This window comes from Talpa europaea (genome assembly GCF_964194135.1).
Source record: "Talpa europaea genome assembly, chromosome: 10".
In the NCBI taxonomy this organism is placed as follows: Eukaryota; Metazoa; Chordata; class Mammalia; order Eulipotyphla; family Talpidae; genus Talpa; species Talpa europaea.
In genome coordinates this window covers 91,901,188-91,927,308 of record NC_140077.1, presented here as the reverse complement: position 1 = coordinate 91,927,308, position 26,121 = coordinate 91,901,188, and the positions used below count along the sequence as shown (strand labels likewise).

Genomic DNA, 26,121 nt, shown 5'->3' with positions numbered 1-26,121 from the left:
GTTTATCACATTGTTTACTCATATTTTTCTTTTTGCTTATTTGGTCAAAGTCAAGAATTTTCTTTTTAATAAAATTAATTTTATTAAACAAGATTAGTAGCAATGGAATGAGAAGATCTTATTGGCATTAACTTGGATTTGAAATGAAATATTGTTAGATTTTGATTTTTGTGGCTTTTTTCAGCTTAATTGAGATGTAACTGTGTATACAAAAAACTGCACTTTAATCATATTTTTGTCATTAAAAAATAGAGGAAAACAGTATAAAATATTTCACACCCATCACTAAGAGATGATGCACCAGGCTAAAATTCTCCATACCATATTGCTGATCTCTCCTTTCTAACTTCCTGTGAGAACTGAGGTCTGTTCATCTCATGAGAAAAGTAACTACATAGGGAAGGGAATTAGAGTGATGAATTGGTTGGATATGAGGAGAGTCCTTCCTCTAGTATGTCCACCCACTTTCTGGTCTGGTCCTCAATGGTATGTGGACCATGGCATCCCTACACTGGACAAGTAAGTGTCCAGAGGAGGTCATAATTCTCATTACTGGCTACAATATAAGGCTGCCCAGGTAGAAGCTGAGGTATGGGCAATCCCGAGCACTCATAAGCTTAGGATTTAAAACTGGTAAATTAAGCTATCTTGACTGATTTATTCATCCATTCACTCGTCCATTATTCAATATGCACCTATCAGGTGTCAGATCTAGTCTAGATACTGAAGATAAAAATGTGAATAAGAAGCAGTCCCTGCTGTGTAGGACTTCTTAACAGTGATTGTGACAGCTCAGATGGGCAATTTCAACATGATATGACTGTATCTGGGCTGTGGAAAAGCCCTGTCACAGTCTTGGTTGGTAAAACATGACTTTCTGATGGACCACTTCTAGGTTGAATCCTAAAAAATGAGTTGGAATAGGAAAGATCAATGGGGAAAAGGAAAATTTTCAGGCCACGTTTTAGAGCGACCATTTGATGAAGAAAAACAACAGCTTTTATCTTTTCCCCAATAATCCCATGATTATGTTTTCAAACAACAAATTAAAAGACTACAACCTTGCATAATCCATCAGTGAACATAAGATAACATAGTTAAGAACCTTGCATAATCCAGCAGTGAAAGATGCTAGGAATTCAACATCCCCATAAAAGAGGTATAATATTGAGATCAAGGAAATGGCAATGATGATAACAATCCAGATATAATGGAAAAGCAAATAGCATAGAGAACCTTCTCTGCTGTAAGTTGGTTCACTTCTGTACCTCGGTTCATTTATTATTCATTTCGGTATGAAACACAGTTCACTGGACAAGACATGGAAGATTTCTTTAATAACTCTCAGTACTAATTTAATTCTACTTAAACACACATATTCAAGTGAATGCCACATGCTTTTCGGCATGATTTTATGTGTAAATCAGGATAATATGTTTTCAGGTCATTAAGTAAAAGGAAGCATGAACTAAAACCTATTTAATCAATGAGGTATCACCTTTAAACTGCCACAAGGTCATAAAAAAGATAATTTCAAAGCTATAAGTTTCCTAATTGTAATCAACAACAATCTAATGATGAAAAAAAGGTATGTTCTAATGGCAGTAATAAACTTCAGCATATCACTGTCTGTCTCTGAAGACGTTTTGCTTCCTCTTTGGTTGAAGGGTCATCTCCTAAATTCTGGATTTCTGAGTATAACAAGAATGCCAACATCACACCCAGAGAGAGTGGGCCTGCTGAACTTTTCATCCATAGGATGGATGAACATAGGCTCAGCAGTTGACTTCCGTTCTACTGTAACACTCTAAAACAATATACTAGCTTCTTCCGGTTTGCATAATATTAACCCTTCTGCTAACTCACTGACAGATGTACTCACAATGCTAGCAATGGGATGTAGTTATGTTTAACTGAATCATATAAATATATATGTGTGTGTGTGTGTGTGTGTGTGTGTGTATACATGCAATTCAAATTATTAGGCTATGTAATCTTAAACATATGAACAATTAATTAAATTAGTTCTATTTTGTGAATAGCATATAAACTGGTAAAAATTACAAACTCTCTAAATTAGCGTGTCGTAAAAATAGTTCAATCATTCATTAAATATTTCATATATACAATATGAGTTGCTCAGTAACGTCCCCAATCTTTCAAGCAGTCCTTTTTAAACAATGTGGCTTCTTCTATTTAGTTTCAAGTGTTTTAAAAAACATCATTCATTAATTCTGACAATGCCATAAATGGTAGATGGTGGTGAGTGGTTTTATGATATAGCAGCTAAGAATTATTTTCTTGAGAGAAGGACTCTATACAAACTGCAGATTAACAGCTAATTTTCCCCTTGTGAGGAGGTATTTGCTGCTCTCATATCCTTATGACTACAGAGGGATTTCTCTAACCTCGTAGAATATAGCTAAGCTGAGAGAAATGTTCTTCCTTAGTCTACAACATATTGATTCTGAAAGCCAGAGATGGGGGGCACAAAACAGAGATGGGGGACTGGGGGTATATCGTTGGTATTTTGAGAAAATAGGTATTCCTGGGCATTCAACTGGCAATCATGCACTTACTATTTTAAGGCATTTCTGTGCATATCAATCTGAGAGGGCATTTTCTTCTTAGCAGTTAGTTCCCACAAATAGTTAAATTAAGAGGAAGCATTAATATCAGGTCAAAATAATAATTCTGAATAAGTTAGGTCAAGTATTTTTCCTACAAATAATGAAAATAAAACCATTCAAATTGAATCAGTTTTTACCTATGAAAGTGACACTGCTGAACTGTAATCAGGACATAGAATTTCAAGGTGTTTTTATTGTGGGATGAGTTGGATTTTCTGATTCTATTACCTGTGTTCTGCCTTTTTATTTACTCATTTAATTTTTCATCAAATGGAAAGGATTAATAGAGATTTAAACAAGTTCTTCAAAAGCCCGGAGAAAGAATTCTTCATATTAGAAAATTAAAACTCAAATTAGAAATACAAATTTTGAATTTAAGTGAAGTCTAAAACCCAAAAGCATTTCCAGGCTTCTTTAACATGCAAGAAGCAAGATATGTGTGTGTGTGTGTGTGTGTGTGTGTTTGTGTCTCCATATACCCTACACAATGCAACATTCCCAACAAAACAATAAATCAATATTAATAAGTGCCCCAATGCAATAAAATAAGACAACAACCAAAGCCACTAGCAAGACAATTGAGTCTTTAAGTTCTTTAAAAAATTAATTATAACAATAAGTAAGTTCATTGGAGATTTAGATCTAAAACATTTGTATAAAATTAGATACCACCATTCTTCATAGACTTACCCCCAGATGGCATTGTAATAGCTATGGGATCACCTGTTAGCTGCCGTGGCTGTTTGAAGCCTCTACCTGTACTGTGTAGTTAGTAAAAGTATCTAAGCCATCTATGGGCACACAAAGTTTGCTCTCATCATCACTGTGTATGATTTGTGAGCCACTCAGAAGAGTGTGGTTATTGTATGCTGATTAAAGAAGAGAATTATTAAAATTAGTGCACATTTAACTACTCTTTCCTACTACCATGTGTATATTATTTTGAGTTCCTAAATACATGTTATGCTCTACTAAATAGAACCGTAATAATACACATACCCATCCCCTCACACCCTGCCAGAGAAGTATTACTGAGCTACTGCCAATGGGTATACTTTTATTTTACTATTTTGTGAGTAAAATGTTCCCTGAGTTAACATTGTTTTCTTTAATTATTCATCACAGGGAACAGATAATGGGACTGATATTCTAAGATAATATAAAGCCCTGTCATAAGTACCATGTATATAACTTCAAAATACTATGCAGACATACAAATTGATCACTTGATAGATTATTTACAATCGTGTGAAGCTTTTCAAATCCTTGAATTTTCTTTGATGTGCAGACTGGAGGAAATCACTCTCTTTCCCCTATAATCCCCCAAATAGAATGTTCTGGCCACATGTGAAAAGTGATCTTGCATTGCACAGTAAACTGAATGCAATGGTTGCCATATTTATACAAAATATATTTTATCACAGTTCAGTAGCATAGTATAGTGCAAAGGAAAGTACATAAGTTTGATTGCCAGGGAGTTCTGCATTTGAACCTTGGTTTGTCATCCTTTAGTACAGTGGTCTTTGCTAAATTATATATTTGTAAACCTTGGGTTCCACCTCCATGAACTGGGGGTGGAAATACTTTGAGTCAACGTTATTGTGAACATTAAGTGAGATTATTTCTTTGCAATAAACAACATACAATAAATCTTCATCTACAGCAGCAAGAACTGTGGAAGCTGGATGCTGAAATTGTTGTAATCCATACATATACTGTGAAGTTCAAACAAGCATTTAGAAGTAGCAAGTGATTAAGAGTTATACAGCCTACATTTTACTTTCTCAATAGCAAATCCTAATATTCTCTTCGCTCCCATCCAACAATATATAATCAAAATTCTAAGGTCTTCCAATTAACAAAACGCAAATCTCATCTACTACCACTATACCATTCTTAGATTATTCTTCAAACTCTGAAATGAATAAAGACCAAATGATATAAAGAGGTATTTTTTTCTCTACTTAGGAGCATTTTCACGAAATGTGGGCAAGGTGGGCAAAAACTTTAAAAATATATAAAATTAAAAAAAAAACATATTTATAATGACTTGGAATGGAAGATGCTATTGAAAATTTTATTGCTGCAAAATACACAGGTATAAGTATTCTCCATGGCCAGAAGAAAACTGTAGTCTTACAGAATTTATTACTGTGAACTTAAAATTGGCATATCCAAAGGAGGGGTTTATTCCAAAGTGAATAAATGGTACCTATAGGCTAAAACTTGAGAATAATAACTTCTATTCGTATTCAGTAAAAGAAGTAAAGACCTTTGCAGTTAAAGAATGACTTTAAGTTTCTAAAATGAAAACAGACAAGGGATAGCTCCATATGTGTAACACATATTAGCAAGGAGTTCTGAAACCTGCAAAGTAAACTTTGATATTTTCATGCTACATTGAGAAGATATTTTTAAATTATGCCATAATGGCTTTCATAAATTCTTTACAATTAATCAGCTTGATTTGATAGAACACTGAGCTGTTATTGCATTCAGGGAGTAGCCTTTGATAGGCATTAATAAGAAGATGCCCCAAATGTCTAAGACATGGTTCCTAGACAGGTAAGTTTAAACACAAATCCTTCTAACCACTGTGAGAGCAAATCACCTAATGCACATCTGAAGATCTCTCATTCCCATACTATCTAGCTCCTTGGAACCACTTTCAGCCATAGCTGAGACAAATGCTGTGTTATCACATGCCCAGTTGTAAAATTTCATAAAGGTCAGCTTATCCTAGGAGACCCAGACAGATGTTCAATTGCTTCTAAAGTAGTATAACTGTGCATATCTGACACAGGTTGAAAATTCCAAGATAACAATGAAAATTCCAAAATTAGCCAAGAGAACACAATTTTTTATAAATGCCAAGTCAGGTACAGATGTAAGATCAATGAGTAAACATTTAATGTTATAATATTGGAGTTTTTTTTTCCTTTGCATTTTGTTTGTTTGTTTTGGAAGCAAATTTCTAGCTAGAAAAAAAAACACTATTGCTAGCTTTGAAAATGGTGTGTGGCAGGAGGAAATATAATAAGTGCCACTTTATTCGAAGTTTCCCAGATAACATTAATACGTGGTAATTATACAATTAGTTGTAACATTAAGTTCTAGTTATAGAACAATGATTACTCAGTAATTATAAGAAGTATATAATTACTCAATAATTATGAGAAGTATGCAATTACATAACCATTTTGTTCAGCTCAAAAAAAGAACATGTACATCTCCAGGAGCCTTGCAGCTGAGTGAGTCGAATGTATCTCTTAGCCAGCAAAACAGCTCCAGTCACAGCCCAGGAACAACAAAAGGATCTCCACCTTCAGTCAAGCTCAAAAATGACTGTTCAAAATCCCACCAGGGTCCACAATTTCAGATCTTCATTCTTCCTGCCTTCATTCCCCTCTGTGAACTTTACCCACGTGAGCTCCTCCATATTGAGAGGAGCCTTACAAAGCAAGCCTCCCTTCCCCCTTTTGGAAGGGTTGTGCTTTGCCACTTTGCCTGTAAAAACTCTGTTTTCAATGGGCTGGAAAATGCAGCCCCGTTGGTTCAGCTTCAAGAATCAAGTTAGAAAATGGTAACGACGATAAGCACTTCCTATCACAGGTGACCATTCCTCTCTGGTTGCCCTCCGTGCTGACCCCATTTGTAAGTATAAGTGGATAGTGCAGGCCTGGTTAGGCTTCTGCCTTTCTGGAACAACTCTCCACCACCCCACTCCCAGGCACTGTGAGTTTGAACTTGAGTTTCCTCATCCATGCTCTTTGGCTGTGTTCTGACTCCTTGGGCTTGGCCTGGAGGTTACTAAGTTCTTTGCAGGATGGGGTGTCTATATCAGGGGTTGGGGCTTCACTTATGTCAAAATCATCTGGGGGACTTCATACATATTCACATAAGTGAATTCCATTCTGAATGTACTGAGTAGCAGAGGGTGGGGTCCAGGGATCACGTGACACTTAAGCATGCTGAGCTACTTGCTGACCATGGGGTTATTTCATCCATGTTCCAGTTGGTCTTAGAATAATGATCAAAATTCAGTTTCTCAGCTTCCAAAAATAATTAGGTTGTACTTGGCATCCTTATTAATCATGTATTTAGATTCTAGCTTTAGGCTATAAGATGTTTACTCTATTAGTCAAATAGTGCATCTTTAGAAAGTGTAAAGCTAACTTTTAAATCTGTCTTTACAGTCTACAAAATCTACTACAGTTATTCCATAAGAAATTTCAAAATATGCATGAAATCATTTTAAGAATGAATAATCATTATTGCACATCTGAGAACCATAACTTCAGAACCTCCGCTCTCTCTCTCACTCTCTAGCTACTGAAGATGCAGAAAAAGAGACTCTTAGTGTACTGGCTGACAATAAGTATCATAAGAAAAAAACCAAGTTTTGTACAGTACATGTTGCATTTTGAAGTTCTACATGGTGTGGATAGTTCACATTCTAAAGGATTTTCAAAGAGGTTAATTCAATCAGTCTTATATTTCTATTTTGATTTAAAGAAAAAGTGTTAAATGAAGGAAAAACCAAGATAAATCTCATGCCCAACAGATTTCACTTGTAGGGAAACTTTACATCAGCTTCAACCAGAAGTCCTATTAAAATATTAACCACACAAATGCCCACTTTCAAAGGCTAAAATCTTAAGCTTCTCATTTGTTGAATAGTAGGATATTTCCAAGATAATAATTTTTTAAGCAAAATCCAGCACAAATAGATATTTTCACGTCTATGATTCAGGGATGCGTGAATGATTTCAGTCTTGGGAATACCACCCTATGGGGTTCTCCAGATTGAAATAACATAAGTGGGTTTCCTTTCCCATTCTTGTTATAATCATTGTCACAAGAATTTTAATGCATCATATATTCCATAATTTTTTTTTTCCTTTGTGCTGTACTGCTTTGACCTTTTCAATATTCTATAATTTGACTGGCTGGCCATTTCTCCTTTTTACAGCCTTATTAACTTGTGGGAAAGAGGTGAAATGAACAGCCAATCAGAATACATAATATTGCAAAGGTCAGCGTAGTCCTGTATGGTCCCGCCATCACTGAAGGCTGTATGCCAGACATTAACATCCTGATATCTTATTCATGTGACAAAGATAGTAACAAGAACAGAAAATGGTACAACATGAATCCATTCTCACGACAAAGATTATAATGAGAAATGACATAGAACAAACCAAACGGATTCCTGTTACCTTGTGAGGATTTTATATGTCAGCCCTGCTTCTGATTTAAGTTAGCCCTTTTCTGAATCCAATCACACCTTAAGGTAGAAAAGGTGTTAACCAATTTTCCCACTTCCTGCCTTAAAAAGAAAATGCTGTGTTTTTCCTATATTGAGGTCTCAATTTTAGTGTTCCTGAGCTCCACCTCACTGTCACAGAATTCTGCCAATACTCAAATCAAAAGACAGTGAGGTGAGTGATGCATATCAGGGCAAAGGGGCAAATAAGTCCTTTATTGTGAGCTAAGAATTCTGATCACTCTAGATAGCAGGTATTAATATTTAAGTGACTTCTATTTATTCTTTCCAAGGATATTATTTCAAATTATTTTACCCCAAAGGCTAGAGCATCCTCCAAATTCCATTATTATTCTAGTAGATCCCATATTGGTAAAGATCTGAAAGATGGCAGGTATTTGTTTATTTTTAAGTCAACCTATGGAGAAAGGGCTCTATTTCTGCCCTTAAATTTTTTCCAGTGTAGAAAATATCAGTAGATAGGTAGGTACCTGCCTCATTGTCTTTTTCACTGAACATTTTGAAAGGGAAATAAATTAGTGGCCAGTTAGGCCTGTGGGCAGTACAGAGCCCATGTAGCGACCCTATTTCTTGCTGCGATAGCAATTACTCTGGCATGATTTTTAATTGTCATCCAATACAAGGTGTTTCTTTGCCTCCTTTCTGAAGTGGTCATTCTGCTAGAAGGACTGTTGTGGTTCAGGAAAAACATATGTAGAATATCTCATCAACGTCAAAAGATGCTTTGGAAACATTTGCTGTGACCTGCCTCCATGCTGATGCCAGAGCAAGAATAGCCCTGTGACATCCTGTTTGTTTTGATATTTAAAAATTGTGAGCACAGCAGCATGCCTTGTGTGGCACAATTCCCTTCTAAATATTTTAAATACCATGTAAGAAATGGTTACATGGTTTCTTCTCATCGATTTTACTATGTACAACGGCCAGATTTTCCTAAATGGATCTCGTTTCATTAACATCAGGAAAGAATTATATGTACAGGGTGTTTGAGCAACTCAACCAATATGTTAGGATTGTAGTAAATTAGGGAAGTGTAATTGGTTTTCATCAACTGTGTTGTACTCAGGATTCAGATTTTTTTCTTGCTACTCTGACCCTTCCCCCGCCCCAATTTGGACTAAGAACTAGTTTCCCCAAATGAACAAACTATTGCTATTAGTTCAATCAGCTAAGGGCTATTTGGGTACATTTGCTCCCCTAGAAAGTGTTCTGCTGATCCCCAACTAAACACTGGGCATGAACAGCACTAGTTGATCACTTCTAGAGTCTAGCAGAATTTAAAAAACACACTGATCATGCTGAGTCCAAGTCCTGCGGTGAAATAGATAAATAATGGTCATTATTGATCCCAGGGAAATCTACCACCAATTCTTAATGAAATGGTTATGATTTTCTTTGTGGTCATAGACCTCCCCTGCAATATGAACATACAGTAGAGCGTTCCTAGCGAAACTTGTAAGCCACACCTGCTTGAAGCAAAGAAGCTTTATATGGAAACAAATATGAGTGTTCCCATATCCCAAAAATAACCTATAAAATTATTCCAAATAATTCATAAAACCTAAAATCAACAGGCCTCTAGTGAAAGCCATAATATTACATTACATATTCAGCCTGCAGAAAGGAAGTCTGGGGAGGGAGCTTGGCAGGGTTGCTTTTATTCTGTGCGCCTTGAGGGTGCATTGCTTCTGGAACCACTGCTGTGAATCCAATGCCAGACTCTGGTTTTGCCTTTTCTTGTTGTCATAGAAGTGAATATCCTCTTTGGATTTCTTTGTGTTACTGAAAACAGGGACTAATGTAGGTCTTTCATAAAGATGAAGTGGCATTATGCATACTTTCAAAATGTGGGGGATACCTTTAGATATATGTGCTTGAGAAAGACCCTCCACTAAAGGAGGACAGTCCTTTGGGAGCATAGTCATTGGGTGAGAAGATATCATCCTTGACTGGTGATGACTTCCTGCTTTATTTGCTGCGTCAACAGCCCTGTATTCCTGAACCAGAGCTCCATTATTGTGTAATGACGTTACCACAAACTTTGCAGCTCAAATGACATATTTTTTTCTCAATGTTTCTGTGGGTCAGGAGTCTGGGCACAGCTTACATGAATCCTTACATGAATCCCCACCTCAGGGTTCTCCTGGCAAGGATTTCCTCCAGTGCAGGTGCAGTGGCAGCCTTAGTTCCTAGCAGGCTGTTGGCTGGAGGTTGCCCTCACTTCCTGCCTACCTGGATCTCCCCAACATGACTGTGATTGTGTTTCAAAGCCACTAAGGGAAAGAGGCCCCTGGCAAGATGGGTTATCCTCCTATGGAATGTCACCACAAAACTAACACTCCATCCCCACTGCATGGTCTATTGTCTAGTCACAAGTCACAGGATTCGGCCACATACAAGAGTAAGGTGTTGCACAGGACAAGCGTGCAAGGAAAGAGCAGTTGACAAGATGGTGTCTGAGAGTCACAGATTCTACACTGTGGACATGAGCCACCTTGCTGAGATTTTAGAATAACTCATGAACTCTCAAAAGTTTATGTTTTGGGAGAAGGATGGATAAATTAAGGGCTAGTTTCACAGAATTATCCTTTTAAATAATAAATGGATACAAAGTGGGAGTGTACTAATAATAATGACTAATGAAAACAGCTGAAAAATCCTGTAGCAATTGTAGACGGGAAAGGGAACAACTTAATGGCAATATCAGAAACTCAGAGCTCAAGACAGACATGGTCAATTCATGCTGAGCAGTGTTCCTGTCTCTGCTCTTAGAGGAAAGACTATTGACCCTGGAGAATCTGGGGACTTTTTCTTATCTGTTTCAGTTTGATAGGAAATGAACTGAGTCTATAGAGACAGGAAGAGTGGTCAAAGCTGGTTGTCCTATCAACTAATATTTTGACTGGGAGGAAGAAACCGGTGATCCTAGGAGTAGCTGTGTGTGAGTGAACAGAGTGGGTGTTGTTACACAGGATGTTTAATGGGAACTCAGAGGAGACAGAGAAACGAGATCCTCTAGAATTCTGGGCATAACATCCATCCACACCCTCTATTCCATTCCAGGTCCCCTACCCATAAATGCAGACAAATGCATTGACAGCAACATCCCAATCTCAAGGTTTAGGTTGAGGGGAGACTAACTAGAATCAGGAATGACAAGAAGCAGTAGGCAGTGTTCAGAAGAAATGCAAAGTTTAAACAAAGCAGAGCACACAAGGCATAAGCAAGATGTATTTGGAGGAAGAAATGACATACTCAATATGCATGCATGTATGCATATAGCTGAAAGGAAAGAAAGGATCCCAACATAAAAAGACAAATTAACCACCCAGATCTGGGGGCGGGGATGGGGATGGATGATACATATCCCCTATAAGATGAAAAAAGAATATTGCAGAGCTAGTGAAACAAATTTGAAATTAGGAAAAAAAATAAGTATTTAATGAACAAATTAGATAAAGCAGGCAAGAGAATAGAAACAGCTAAAAACTGAATCAATGGTACAATGGAAAGCCCAGAGATAGTAGCAAGCAAGCCAAAAGAAAAAAGATCAAGACAGACAGGAGATGATAGATGTGTGGAAAGAAAATGATCAGAAAAGTAATTTAGGGTTTTTTGATTTTTTTTTTTTAATGAAAGGACAGCTGAAGCTCAAGTGGGCCTTTGACCACAGAATTGCCAATCAGATATTTCCAACAGGGGACTAAAACACATGATGGAGTGAAACGATGAGTCAGGACCAGTTAGGGATTCTCCTAGCTGTCTCTAGAATGACTGAGAGTGCAGAAGCAGAGCTGAAATCTGCCAGGGACCTGGAGATGTCCTGGTGTGCTTACCTGAGACTGAGCCTGTCTAGTTTCCACATAAGTTTGTCCCCTCGCTCTCTGACAACTTCTTGAACTGCTGATTTCTCTCACAATAGTTCATTTTTGCCTTAACTGACCAATGTGGCTCCCATTCCTTGCTACTAAGAAAGCACTTATGAGCTGAGAAAGGTCTGAAAGATGTTCACCATTTATTATTGTTGGTTATTTATAGACAGTGGGATTTTAATGAGTGTTATTTTTCTAGATTGTGTAGATTTTTAAGTCTGCATGTACAGACTTTATAAAAGCAAAAGAATCATGTAAAGGTAGTATTCAAGGAAGATAGATAACTTTTGCATAAATGTCTATATAAATTATAATGAAAGCAGAGATCCACCAACTATGACCTACAGACAAAATCTGGCCAACTCTTTGTGCCTATAAATAAAGTTCATTAGAACACAGACACTCCTACGCATTGTCTCGCTATACTGCACAGCTGAGTAGTTGTGGCAGAGATCATATTACCTGCAAAATCTAAAATGTTTACTCACTAGCCCTTAACAGAATTAGCTAACCTCTCAGTTAAGCAATGAAAACTCGAGTATATCTTTAGAAAGTTCAGCCTTTTTGAATTGAGTCATTTCTAATTTCTATATTAATTTTTTTTGAGTCACCCTTTCTAAAGAGTGGAAAGGGTATGTGGAAAGAACACTTTAGCAATAGAGACCTGTCTTAGATTACAGCAAGTTACCATCAATAATGCTTTGAGTGACTTTTATTATTCAATAGTTACAAATACAAATTTCTGAAAAGGAAAGCAGCAGGAAGAAAATGTACCAGATAGTCCTTACTTACACTTGCCCAGGAAGTTTGCAAATGGAAATCCAAGTGCATTTGCTCTGACTTCAGTGACAGCTGCTGGTCCAAAGGCTTAGTTAAAGCAACTCAAAATAGTGACACTTTGGTTGCAAGAAGGATGGTCTTACTATTTCAACCACTTATGAAAGACTTTTTTAAAAAAAAATTCAAAGTTATGTGCCTTTCAGAGGCAATCTGCCCAAAATATAAAAATATCCTTCCTACAAATCTTTGGGAAAGCAAGTCAGTGATTAAGGCTAAATTATTGTTATTTGTGACACAAGAAAATGTAGTATTAACATTGCTTTTGGATTTATTTTAAGGATTTAATTAGATCAGTGTACCAAATATTGCCTTATTCTAAAAATAAGAAAAGGAATTATGAAATGGTTTAATTGTGCTGATGCAAAAATTTGGCTTCAGAGCCAAAAACAGGTGGCCAGTGTCAGAGGCAAGAGAACTATAATGTGGTACCTGAGTCCCCAAATAAGCATTCAATATGTAAAGGATCATAAGATATAAATTTGTTAGTAAAGCAAAGAGAGTTTTGATATATAAATGCTGCCCTCCTGAGCAACAACTTCATCCATTCTGCTCTCTAATTGAAAGTTGAACTGTTTTTCTCCTTAAGCCCCCCAGATGGTAGCGTTCCAGTCTGGATAATTATAGAAATGAAAAGAACCAGCTTGAATTCCTTCAAAGGCAATTTATTCACCTGAACTGTGTTCTCACTGTTAACCAAGATCAGTTCGTGTGGTTCAGCTCTAAAATTGTTCTGTGAAATTCTGCAGCACCTCTGTCATTGGAAATACACACACTTATCTAAAACAGCTAAAAATGCATTTTAGAGTCTATTATTGTATTGTTTTTTAAAAGAATAAAATTGTTTTAAAACACTTCACCTAAAGACATATTGAGAGATGTGAACAGTTTATTAACAATAGTATAAATTGCATATGTTGTCTTTACCTTTTAATCCTCATAATCCTTTAGCCTTCTATTATCAGTATACAAATAAAGATTATTATCTGCTTTATAAACATGTTCATAAGTCATAGATGCCAATAAAAATATTCAGTTCTTTGGGGAGATGATCAGAAAGAAACTGGGTAAAAAGCAGACCTGGGGATCTCCAATCCATAATCAAATATCGAGATTGATTGTGTCACTTGCACTTGTATTGATTTCAATTGGAGTAGTTCACCCAAGGGAATAATAAAAATGTGGAATAAAACTGATTTATGAGAACAAAATAAATCCTTTTGTGAGCAGTAATGAATTGGTACTATTTAACCCTTTCAATCACAGAGTGAAAAAACTATTTATTTTTTAAGAATGCTGAGCTGGCCAAAAGAAGTCATATCAGAAATGCCAATACTGCCAAGTGCCATTATACTGAGTTGTAAGGCTGGGAAAGAAATGCCCTCATAACTTGATGGAGGGTGTCATTTGACATATGACATACTCCTAGGTTTCCTAGGCCAACTTCTATGTGTCATTACAAATGATGGACCTGCAGATCCAAAATATTATGAAATCATTCAATAAATGTTTATTGTACTTATTTATATGATTTATAAGACAACTGAGAAGCAAGAACAAAATATGGTGTCACATTAATGACATTTAATTTTTTCCCTTAATAGAGGTGTTCTAAATTTTACTAAGAATTTAGTGAACAACAGCTAAATCAAGGGTTGTCTCCTGGGTAACTCGGATATCCAGGGGAGGCAGCTTTCAGCATAATTAAGGTTCATGCAAACATTTGCCTTAAAGAAAACGAAAGGACCTAGGAAAAATTCAGATAATTTATATACAGAAGTAAAACAAAACAACTGTTTATTCTACCATTTGAGTCAACTAGCCAATCAGTTGATTCAATGAGAAGAAAAACTATCATTGATCTCACTTCCTTTGATATCCCAAATGCAAAATATCCCCAAGAGTTGGATATCAGTTTGACTTTTAACTTTTCCACTTGTGTTGATCTCTTACACAGGGGAGATACATGTTTAAACCTTACCGTCCAATTTTATACTGCTACCTGCATTCGGTCATTGGGCACTGGAACTGTGACTAGTGTGATGAAGAAATGGAATTTCTAATTTTATTTAATTTTAATTAACAATTAATCATTGATTTATTGATTGGAAAAATTTTAGATGTGTTGGTATGAGAATCTAGTTTTTTATCTGAAAACTATGAAAACTAAACACAGATAAAATAGTTCTGATCAAGATGATCATCTGAATTGAAGAGTGCTCTAAATATGAAATATACACATAGGCTTAGTATGACAAAAAATAATGTTTTATCTCATTAATAATGTTCAGATTCTGATTATATGTTGAAATGAAAATATTTTGGGCTTTGGTTTATATGAAATATACTATTGAAGTAATCTCAACAGTTTCTTTTTATTTACTTTTTAATGTGCATACTAGAAAATTCAAAATTACATATGTGGCTCACATTATGTATCTATTGGAGGACATTTTTGTATTGTGCTAAAAGGAAAATTAGAATTCGCACTAAAAATACAGACCCACTGTCATCCTAAACCAATGGAAAATCTCCTTATTATTACAAGATCTGCTTCCACAGTCATACAAAATAAAACTTCCACTCCTTGAACATACAGATTCTGTTCAATACATTCTATTGAACCCATAGTCTTAAGACAGCTAATTCCAGAACTCCTTGGAAGAAACTGCTATAAAGAGTCCATTGATGTGTTTGGTTTGTACTCTCTTGGCATTTAATGAAAGTATATAAATTTTCAAAGTAACTTCATCCTCATTGGCATAAAAAGGCTTCAAAAATTAACCATGTTACTATTTACAATGTCACATAACTTAATTCTATTGGATGGTACATAATTATATGGTAGCATAATTTTTTTTCTAATATAACTTTTACATGTGTGTCAGATAGAGTGTATCATTAAGCAGGAAACAAAATTCAAGCCAAAAAGATCATAAGAAACCACCATTGTAAAGGAATAAATTATTAAGGAAAAGTGAAAATGAACCACTTTAAATATAAGGGATTCAAGTGAAAAGCAAGATGATGATAAACAGTAATTGCAATTGGTCACACTTCTGAAAGAAGCTAAGGCTCAAGATTATTAACATTCGAAGCTTAATGAAATCTATTTTTTTGTTCCCAAGTCTCTGCGAGTTTGGAGTTTGGAGGTTTCCTAAAAATCTTCCAATATTTTAGCTATAAGATGTCACATGTTCCAGTCTCCATCACATTTTTCTTTCATTTGTCTTCATTCATCACTTCTTTTCCTGATACACAAAATTATAGTGCCTGGACATAATACTAACAAGAATTATGAGGTCTTTATGAACAAAAAATAACAAAAAATTACTGTGAGAGAGAAAATGCCTAAGTGTAAAATTTCATAATGCATTTCTGCGTGAGATATATTTGAAGTTGTGAATTTCTCAAAAATTAATTATAAGAATGAGAGTCCATTAAAAATACCAGTGCTCAATTTAATGTATAGTTGGAAGAAGGTACATATAGAACAAAGATGTTTTAATAAAAATAAGTAATAAGCTAGATGGAGTAGAATGGAATGTCACCTAAAGGATACAAAAATAGTTCCTAAATATTTGTGGCTGAAAGCACAAAGATTATACTGCCATAGAAATGAATGAAAGAGAAATGGGTGAAGAGAAGCAGAAAAAGATAGGAGGCATAAACAGCCTAGAAATAAACACTGTCAAAGATATAAATTGAAATCTCTGATAAATTTAGGAAGATGAGTCACATACATGTTTCAATGTGGAGAAAGTATTTTTACAAAATTTTTGAGATTTCATTATCAAAAATCTAAAACACACTTCATTTGCTAAATCTCATAAACACACTAATAAGATACACTGAATAAAATACTTGACAATCATGTGATTTAAGCTGCCAGTCAATTAGAGCTGAATAAAAACTGCCAAAATCTCCTGGGCAAAGTGTATGAACAGACAACTAAGAAAAGCAAACAAATAAACAGTAAGCATATGGAAAATGTGTGATCTCAATAGCTATAAAAGAAATGCAAATAGAAGCAGCCTGCAGTTTTTACCTGTCAAATAGTGCAATTACAGAAAGATGAATATATTTGTATACTGTTAGGAAACATGTGAGTTGATGAATTTTTTTTGAAAGCCTTTTTTGCCAATGCATATCGAGACTCAAAAAATATTTCCAAACTAACAATTCCATTCTAGCAATACATATTTACATATTAGGAATATATTAGAATTTATATGTAAATTGATAACAGTAAGTATTCTTTTAGATATTAAAAATAATAAACCTAAATACCCTCATATATTTTGATGCATCCATACTATGGCATATTTTGTACTCATTGAGAATGCTTTTTATGAATGTTTTTTACATTATGTAGAAATACTCATGATATATTGAGAAATGAATCAAGTAGGATACAAGATGTATTTGTAATAAGATCTCAAATACACATGCATAAGCATATGTATCCATATTCGTAGATCTCCATAGGAAAAAAGACTAGATGCCAAACTAAAATATAACCCATTCATAATTAGTATTATTTTCAGAAAAAAAAAATGTGTGAAGAAAAATAATTCCCATCTAAACATATGACTACTAAATTTAAGTGAGGGGCCTCCCTGGTGGCACAGGGGTTAAATCTCAGTGTTATCAACCTATCGCCAGCCACTGTGGCATGAGTTTGATACCCAGCCAGGGAGCTAACCACATTGTGCAATAGACCTTTCCTGTCTTTCCCACTGCTCCCCTCAACAGTGATTTTAGTAGATCCACCAGTACTTGCTCCCCACTATCTCCCTCGTGAATCCTCTTACCCCCTCCCTCACCTCTGTCCTAGACCCCAGTTCTTGTATGCATAAATAAGTAAATGTTTAAAAAGTAGAATAATAAATAAATTTAAGTGATTTCATCTGTATAACAACTGAACAGACACTGAAAATCCTTTATATTCACCACAGTCCTTCCTATGCAAGCATACTTCACTTAGCCTATAGAGTTGAACTTGGAGTTGGTCCTGTTTAATATTTTCAGTTTCAGTTTCATCTTATGCGGTTCTCTTCCTCTGTCCCAGTCACACTGTCCTTCTTTAACTTAAACCTTGCAAAATGTTATCTTTCTCCTGTACTTCCCAAATGCCATTCCCTCTGGAATCTTCTTTCCTGTATTCTTTTGAATTAGTGCCTAAATGTTATTGTAAATGTAGCCTGCCAAAAACGTATCCCTAACATTCTAATTTAAATTGTTTCCTGATGTGACTCTAGTGATATATACTTTCACTTAAATCCTTATTAAAACTTACCATTTTTTTCATGGGATTATTTGTTTAATTTCTAATTCCCTTTATCAGCTGCAAGTCCCTTCTATGCATGATCACATCTTAGAGCCCAATCCCTGATCATCATTTCTTTCTTATTCCATGCAAACTACATATGTTTGTGGCATAAACAAATGAGTGAACAAATATCTAAATTGAATTCTATAATTCCTTATGTTCAAAAGTTCCTCTGATATCTCTCAAGGTTTTGCTGTACACCAAAAACAACTTCTGTAGAACTACAGGAGGGATCATCGAATAGTGCTTTCTAAAGGGTGAACATGTGAGATTTTTGATCCTCATAATTGTATATGATAATGAAGACCCATCATCAGTCCAGGGGTTCATGCCCAGACCCCAAAAGAGAAGCTCAAGAGTCAAGGACAGGATCCTTGCTGTAGGGCTCTGTCCCAGAGGTTGAGGGAGGATACCAGCCCTAAAGTGCTAATTTATTTTCATTTTCCACCAATATTAATTTATAGCTAACATACACCATATCATGAACCCCCTTATGCAGTATTCAGATAATTAGGTAGAATGGTTACACTTACATTCTACAAATATCTAAAAATGGATTCAAATATTGCTCTCTATTCAGCCAGCATTGAAGCCGTGCTGTGAAAGAGTGTCTGAGAGGTATCTATCAATACAAAATATGTACCTGCCCCCTAGCAGTGGCCCTGTGTGACTCTGGTTATGCACCTACCAGAAATCCTCAAATGAGCCACAGTGTGAGTCTGAAATTGTCTGGGCATTTGGAAGTGCTTTAAGTGCTTTCCCTTTTGAAAAAGGGGAATTTGATATATTTTTTTTAACTATACAAAGTCTTTCAAAGTCAAAGATAAATCATTTGGGAGGTGAAATGCCGATGACCTCCCCATCTAACGATCTCCTTTCCTGAAGTAGAAGAATGGAGAGATTCCTACCCAAAGATGCTTTGCGGAGTTTGAAACATGCATTTAAGGCACAAAAACACAGAAATTTCATGTTCTTTCATGTGTCCGTGGACTCACTCCATGACTCAGTCTGCAGCCCAGGGCTGAGACTGGCCTTCATTTCTTCATTACCTGGTCACTTCAACATACACAACAGTACAGAGTATGTACTTGTTCATTATGTCAAGAAAATAGCCAATTAGATATGAGACACAAATTCAATAAGCTGCTGTGTGAGTGAGGAGAACAGATGAGTTCTTAAGTAAGTTTGATGAATTAATGCTTAAACTCCATTCTGGTGGAAGAATATGTTCTAATTACACATTTCTATAGCTTCATTGGCCATGACATGATATACAATCAGACGTGTCAATAGACCCAGTGGGTGTCTATTTAGTAGCCAAATGTTAGAAATGGCGTATACCTCATTACTGCCAATTCATGTTTTCACCAACAATACAGCAAATGATTTTTAATTCCAAGTAAAACATTTCTCATTTTCTCTGTGTTTCTATTTATGTGCATTTATTCCTCTAGAAATGTGTAACAACTTTATGCAAAAGTATATTAACTGTAATTTCTTTTTGGCCCAAGAGAAATTTACTTCCCAAAGAAATAGGGAGAAAGTGAAGTTCTCTCTTTCCACTGTATTCTCACAGCTCTTCATATTAGTACTTGCTTTGGACAGCAGAACCTTTCCCTAAGTTATTACTGCTAGTGCCCCCCAGGCTGATTTTAAAACAGCACCTGAGATAGTCAGGGAGGGAGGTCAGGTATTGTTGTCTGTAACCCACAAGATGCCATAATGTGACTTTTGCTTCATTTTCTCATGGTCAGTAACGTCTAATGCGGAAAAAAAAAAAAAAAGCAAAATGACTTTAATGTGTCTGTGCTGGAGGGATATTTGTGTATGAAATACTATCCCCTGATATTTTAGACTTTGAGTCCCATTTGCGGCAGCATAGATAGAGCTGAAAGGGATTATGCTCGGTGAAATAAGTCAGAGGGAAAAAAGAAAAAATATCAGATGATATCATTTATAGGAAGAATATAGGGAAAGCGAACAAAGGTTCAAAACCAAACAAATATAAAACAAAACTTGTAGGCAACGATAGATGTGAGACTTGAAGCAGGGGAGGTGGAGGAAAAGAGGTCAAAACAGAGGTAGAAAGAGCACCACGGACCTTGGTGATAGTTCACAGGTGAGGTGATGGTGGGATATTTAGGGGGACTACACCTAAGGGGAGAAATCAAATACCGTACAAAATTGAACAACAATGTAATAAAATTAGAAAATTAAAAAAATTAATAGAAGGAAAAAAATAAAATAAAATAGGACAGTGCTATACCTTTCCTTCAAAACTCCGGGGAGTCAGAAAAAGTAGTTCTAATACAAGTGGGCAGTCATGAGCCACTTGGCTCTGCCTATTGAAGCCTCCTTTTCCCTACTGCTCCTCCCTTCCACCCACAAATAAGATCTCAGGCAAGCTAATTCCTGCCGTCTGACCCTCTCAGTCACTACGGGGAAATGAATTCCAATGGCTGGAAAAGAAGCTGCTTCTTTGTCTTCCCACGGACTGACAAGTAACTACAAAGTTCTCCGACAGGATTCCGAGTTGCAAGCAGCACTGCAGCACTGGGACAACGCGCCCACTGGCGGGACTCCCGGAGGGCAGCATGTGAGATACACTGCAGTGCTTGCCAGCGCCACTCCGAAAGAGCACGCACTAAAACACAGGCACCAGGGACTATAAAACAAAGCTGTCCCTTCCCTAACAGCTCGAGTCTTCCTGCAGACTCCTTGCAAGTCAGAGCGGTCTCAGGTAGACATATTTTGGAGTTTTACCTTCCCATGAAAAAAACCACAGGCTTCTCTATTTTTTTCCCTTTAGTGATTTTTTATAAAACATAGTTTATTCTGGGAGGAAAGGCATCTGGAGAATCAGCTTGCATGTGAAGGTCTCTAAATCACCCTAGGTAACCTTGAAAGGCGGACAGAATCTTCCTGATTTTTTCCAGATTTTGAGAGATTAATAGTACATGGACACACTGACGATCTAAAGTACTATTTCTGGTGAAGATAAGCTTATTCCAGGTGCAGGTATTTTAAGGTGGTTAAAAATATGCCACAGCAGTACTTTCTTCACTGTATAGTTTCTGTGCCCTCTCTTTTCTTTTCTTTCTAGATGGGAATGTTGCCAATAATCAAACACATGACACTGGTCTTGGAAGAGATGGGGACTCCAGTTATAAGAGGAGGAAAGTCTCAGAGATTGGGAAGTGGAGGCTACCCCACTTATCACACTCCATCTTTACTACCTAGAATAATCCCCTTCCAGATGTTACTTCTGTAGAACAAACTCCATGTTCCTGCTATCCATCCTCTAACTTCTTCACATCTCAGTCTTATTTTTCTGACAGATCCTATTTCATTCCCTTATCTAGCAATATCCTTAGGGCTTTTATTTATTGGAGTCCTCCTGGCAACTACTATTGAAAGGGGTACAGGGAAAATGTGAGAAGGAAAGTTGAACTTACACAAGTTACTGAAAGAGCTTCCTGGATAATCACTGAAATGAGGAGGGGGGAACCCTTTGATCCTTCAGCATGTTTGTACCTCAGGGATTTGAACTCAGCCCCCTGCCCAGATCTCCACCTGTGATTACCCCAAATTATTTTGCTATGGAGTTGTCTGCTTTCCCTAGCAACTTTTTCTAATTCATTGCAAAAGAAATGTGTACTTATTGTAGGTAATTTAATAATAGAAGGAAGTTGAAGGAAACATGAAAAAGAAAAAAATGGAAAGATGAACCATGCTTAATACAACCTTCAGAAATAACTACTGCATTTACACATGTGCATTGTATGCATATGAACCCAACTGCATGTAAACATATGTATGTGCTCTTTTCTAATTTCCATTTATTTTTTTAAAAACAGTTATCAAGACGATCCAATTTTTTCAGTACAATTAATTCTTACTTGAAACAGAGAAAATGTCTGTTGATTGTTAATGTCACGATTTCCTCCCTCCTCTCTCTTCCTTCCCTGTCTTTCTTCCTCTCTGTCCCTACGCTAGCCCTGCCTAGCCACTCTTCCTCTTAAAAGAGTAATTTCTGATTCAAGGAATTCACATTGGAAAAATAAATCTCCAAAACCAATTCCTTGTACCTTTCTACATTCATAAAGCAGAATTTTCAGACATCAATAACATGATTCAATTTACCAAAATGAACTTATAAAACTGCTTTTTTTTTTAACTGAAATGATATTTCTTTTTGCTAATACTGAAGAATCATTTTCATTTACATTTCTTTACCCCTCAGGAATCCACATTCCCTCTTTCTGCAATAAATATCTTTATTCTGTGCCACCACACAAAATAGGGAATTAGGAGAACGAGGCATTTGAAGATGAAAACTCAGCTGCAATCCAGTTTTTCCGAGCACACGAGAGTTAACAGTGCACAAAGGACTCAGCAATTAGCACACCCTGGTGCTTTGCCTTAGAAACCCAGACACAAAGCAATCTGTCAGGTTATCAAGCAAGGAAGATCACTTCCCCATTCATTCAAAAGGAAGGATAATGAAGAATTCAACTATTCGCATAGGACTCTACAAAAACTGCTCAAGAAAAAAAGCAGGACATTTTATTATCTACTAAGAATGGGATCTGGGTGAGGAAAGTAAAGAATCTACTCTAGTAGCAGAGAGATTGGCATTGATAAAAATAATCTCTAGGACTTCCAAATAATTTCATCTTCTTTCTCCTTTCCTTATTGACAATTATAGATCTTATAATATTTGTAATTGAAAATGAAAATGTTTTTTGGGAAACTTTATCAAATAATTGTGTAACCACAGATTCTCATCCCACATTATTTACACTTGCTAATTAGACCAACAATTCACAATTTTGAAAAGACTTAGATGTAAGCCAGGTTTTTGTGATTATGCTGTCCATTTTTTAGTTCTCATTTCTACATTTACCTTCTTTTTATTTAAAAGAAATCAACCACTCACTATGTTTCACAAGGAACTTTCACCAACCTGTTACCTATAATTGAAATTGTCAATGAATTCATGTATGTGAGAGAAAAAAATACCAACGATGCTGCAAACCATTCACTGGAGTTGGCTACTCACCTGGGCTAGGAGGGGATGCTCTCTTGAGAGCCATGGGGCAAAGCACTTATTCCAGGTCAGTAAAATGCACCTGCAGACCCTAGAAAACCTCCTTTGCATCATATGTTCCTATAATTGAATGGCGGTCTCACATCAGGCAGAATCCTAGAGAACAAAGTGCTAGTCTGGCTTTTATGGTAGACATTAAGAAAAGGCAGCACGCACATTCTAACGTGTTCTAGTGTGGGTCAGGCAACCTGTTCATTTTCCCCTTCATACTTATTTGGGCTCATGCTGTCTCTCACTATTGTTCACACTCAAGTTACTCTAATTCATCACTGAAGCAAAGAATAAAGCCCCCTGTTTCCAAACTCTTCCCCCAATTCGCTCTGTTCCTTTTATCCAAACCTCCCGGTTTCTCTCTTGCCTCACACACTTAATGACTTTGCCAGGTTAGCCTGTCTTGTCTTTTCTATTTGTTAGCAAATTCTACAGAGGTGGAGATCCTTTGGGCCTGATCTTCAGTGCCATTTTATACTCCTCAGATTTGGTTTATAAAAAAACTAGTTGACAGTCTAATTAATCAAGCTTTTTCTACCTTTAAAATTTTTCTGTGTTAGGGAAAGTAACAACAAATATTTTAGCCAAAAAGCCACAGATGCTTATTGAGTTAGATGAAAGGTCATTCTGTATGTAGGTAGATTAAAAATGTGAGAGCATGGTTTTCTGATGACAAACACCTGAGAGTCAACTGAAGTATCATTTTTAAAAGGTCATATAATTACTAACATGTATGTCTTATATGATTATGTGACATTATGTCATAATAACATATCAATGAATAAATTTAATGAAAATGTGCAGGATCTATATGAAGAGAACTTTAAGCTCTTGTGAGAGACACAGAAGACAAATAAAAAGTACATCTAATGTTTAGATTATAGAACCCCAACATCGTAGAGATACTAATCCCACCAAGCTAACCTATAAATTCAAAATCATATTTATAAAAATAGCATCAGGACTTCTGGGGGTGAGGTAGAAACTTACCAATGTTGTTTAAGAGAAAATATGGAGGAATAGGAAAATTCTGTAAAGAGAATATGAGGGGGGCTACATCTAATAGGCATCAAAATGTATTCCAGAGTTTTAGTAATTAAAAGACTATGATAATGTTACTAAAGTTTCACATCTGACCAGATATACTTACAGATAAATTTAGAAATTTAGGACTTTTTTAAAATAGCAACTCAAACCATGTGGGGGAAATGTGGATTATCTAATGAATGGTTTTGAGACAGTGAATGATCTTCTGGACATGAAACGAGGCTTGGTCCTTATATAATAAATTACATGTACACAAATCCCAAATTGGTTGGATGTAAATGTTTTTCTAACGGATTTCACTAAAACATAAAGAGCTCCTAAAACCCAGTAAGGATGCGGGCAAAAGATACATGTAAAGAATTCACAGATACAGAAATATGGTTTTTAAACATGTGAAAACAAGTTCAAACTAAATCCAAATATAGATATGGATACTTGAGCTGCTGTGAGATACCATTTTTAACACATCAAATTGACCACACGCTCAGATGACATAGGTGATCTCCTGTGATAACACAGACAGTGTGGCCTTCATGGGGTGAACGTTGATCAGATCTTACAGAGCTACAGAGTCCTATTTCCTTTGACCAAGCAAATTATTTCAAGGCACTTATCATACCAATACACTCACAACTAGTATGAAATGGCACAACCAGATCTTCATTCATTAAGGCATTCCTTGAAATAGCAAAGGAGGGCCTCCTTGGTGGTGCAAGGGGTTAAGATGCAACCTATGAAGCTGTCCATAGCCACTGCAGCATGAGTTTGATCCCCAGCCAGGGAGCTACCCACATGGTGCAGCAGACCTCTCCTGACTCGCCCACTGCTCCCCTCAGCAGTGTATTTCAGTCAATCTGCCTGTTCTGTTCCCCACTCTGTCTCTGGCGAATCCTCTCACCCCCACCACCTCTGGCCTGTACCCCAGTTCTTGTATGCATAAAAAAATAAATCTTAAAAACAAAAAAAGAAATAGCAAAGGAATGGAAAAACAACTTAAATGCCCCAAATAGGGAACTAACTTGGTCAATCAATGATGGTAGTATCTCTGCCGCTGTGCGCTATGGAGCTGGATAAAGAATCAGGAATTCATTGAGATCTGGGTGCAACCAAATCTGTGAAATTATGACGTTGGAAAAAAGTCACAGTACTAAACAGTCTGTGTAATTCTGTGTTGTTTGAGAGAGGACAAGGAGACTATATGTAGTCATAAATGGGGGAAACAGATATCAAGTATATAAACTTTTTCTAGAAGGATATAAGAAAAGGAACACAGTGTTTTCCTTTAACAACAGTTTTGGCAGTTTTAATGCTGATTTTCTACTTTTTAAATGGTGATAATGTGTGAATATAATGCCTGTTCAGAAGTAAATGCCCTTAAAGAAATCACACTTTGCTAGGTGCTGCTATCACAAAATCTAACATCAACTTTATAAAGTCTGTATTTGGTCCCTCGGGTGATGTGCACTGCAGGACGTGAGTGCTGTCCTGACACGGCCCAATTTCCTGAACTCCAAAACAGTGACCAAGATGCAGGCACATCCACTTTGAGGCTGGGTAGGCTTCCTACCCACTGAATTTTCACCTTCCACACCCTATCACCGCCTCTTTAGCAGCTATCACGGAAAAGGATGAAATACACTTCTTCCTTATGTCAAGGAAATAACCAATTGGCTGTTAGACAATTCAATAAGCTTTGTATAAATCTAATGAACAGCTGAAATCTTAAATAAGTTTCATGAATTAATGTTTAAGTTGTTGTTTGCAGAGTCCAGCGGACCTCCCTAGCCTCAGGGTAAATGTCATCCAGCTGTGGAGTGGTGTCAAGACTAGCTAAGATCGGAAATCCTTTTACTTAACAGTGGATATCAGAGCTCTAGTGACGGCAAACCAATGACATGAACTTCCTGGGGTCCATCCCAAGACGATCTCCTGGCTTCCAACCTCAAATCCCTCCTATCCCAGACTTGCGCACACACCGCCGAACTCTTTAAGTCAAATCTTGTAATTGCTTCCAA

The 26,121-nt window shown here is 36.4% G+C and overlaps 1 protein-coding gene across 1 annotated transcript in view; it reads right to left on the bottom strand.

Moving 5' to 3' along the window:
• Positions 1-26,121, bottom strand: part of USH2A (usherin) — a gene marked incomplete at both ends in the record, with an annotated part of 619,110 nt that overhangs the window by 238,030 nt on the left and 354,959 nt on the right. Inside the window, 2 exon segments of the mRNA XM_084245562.1 lie at positions 3,321-3,362; positions 3,365-3,499. Of these exon segments, the coding sequence (XP_084101688.1) occupies positions 3,321-3,362; positions 3,365-3,499 (177 nt within the window).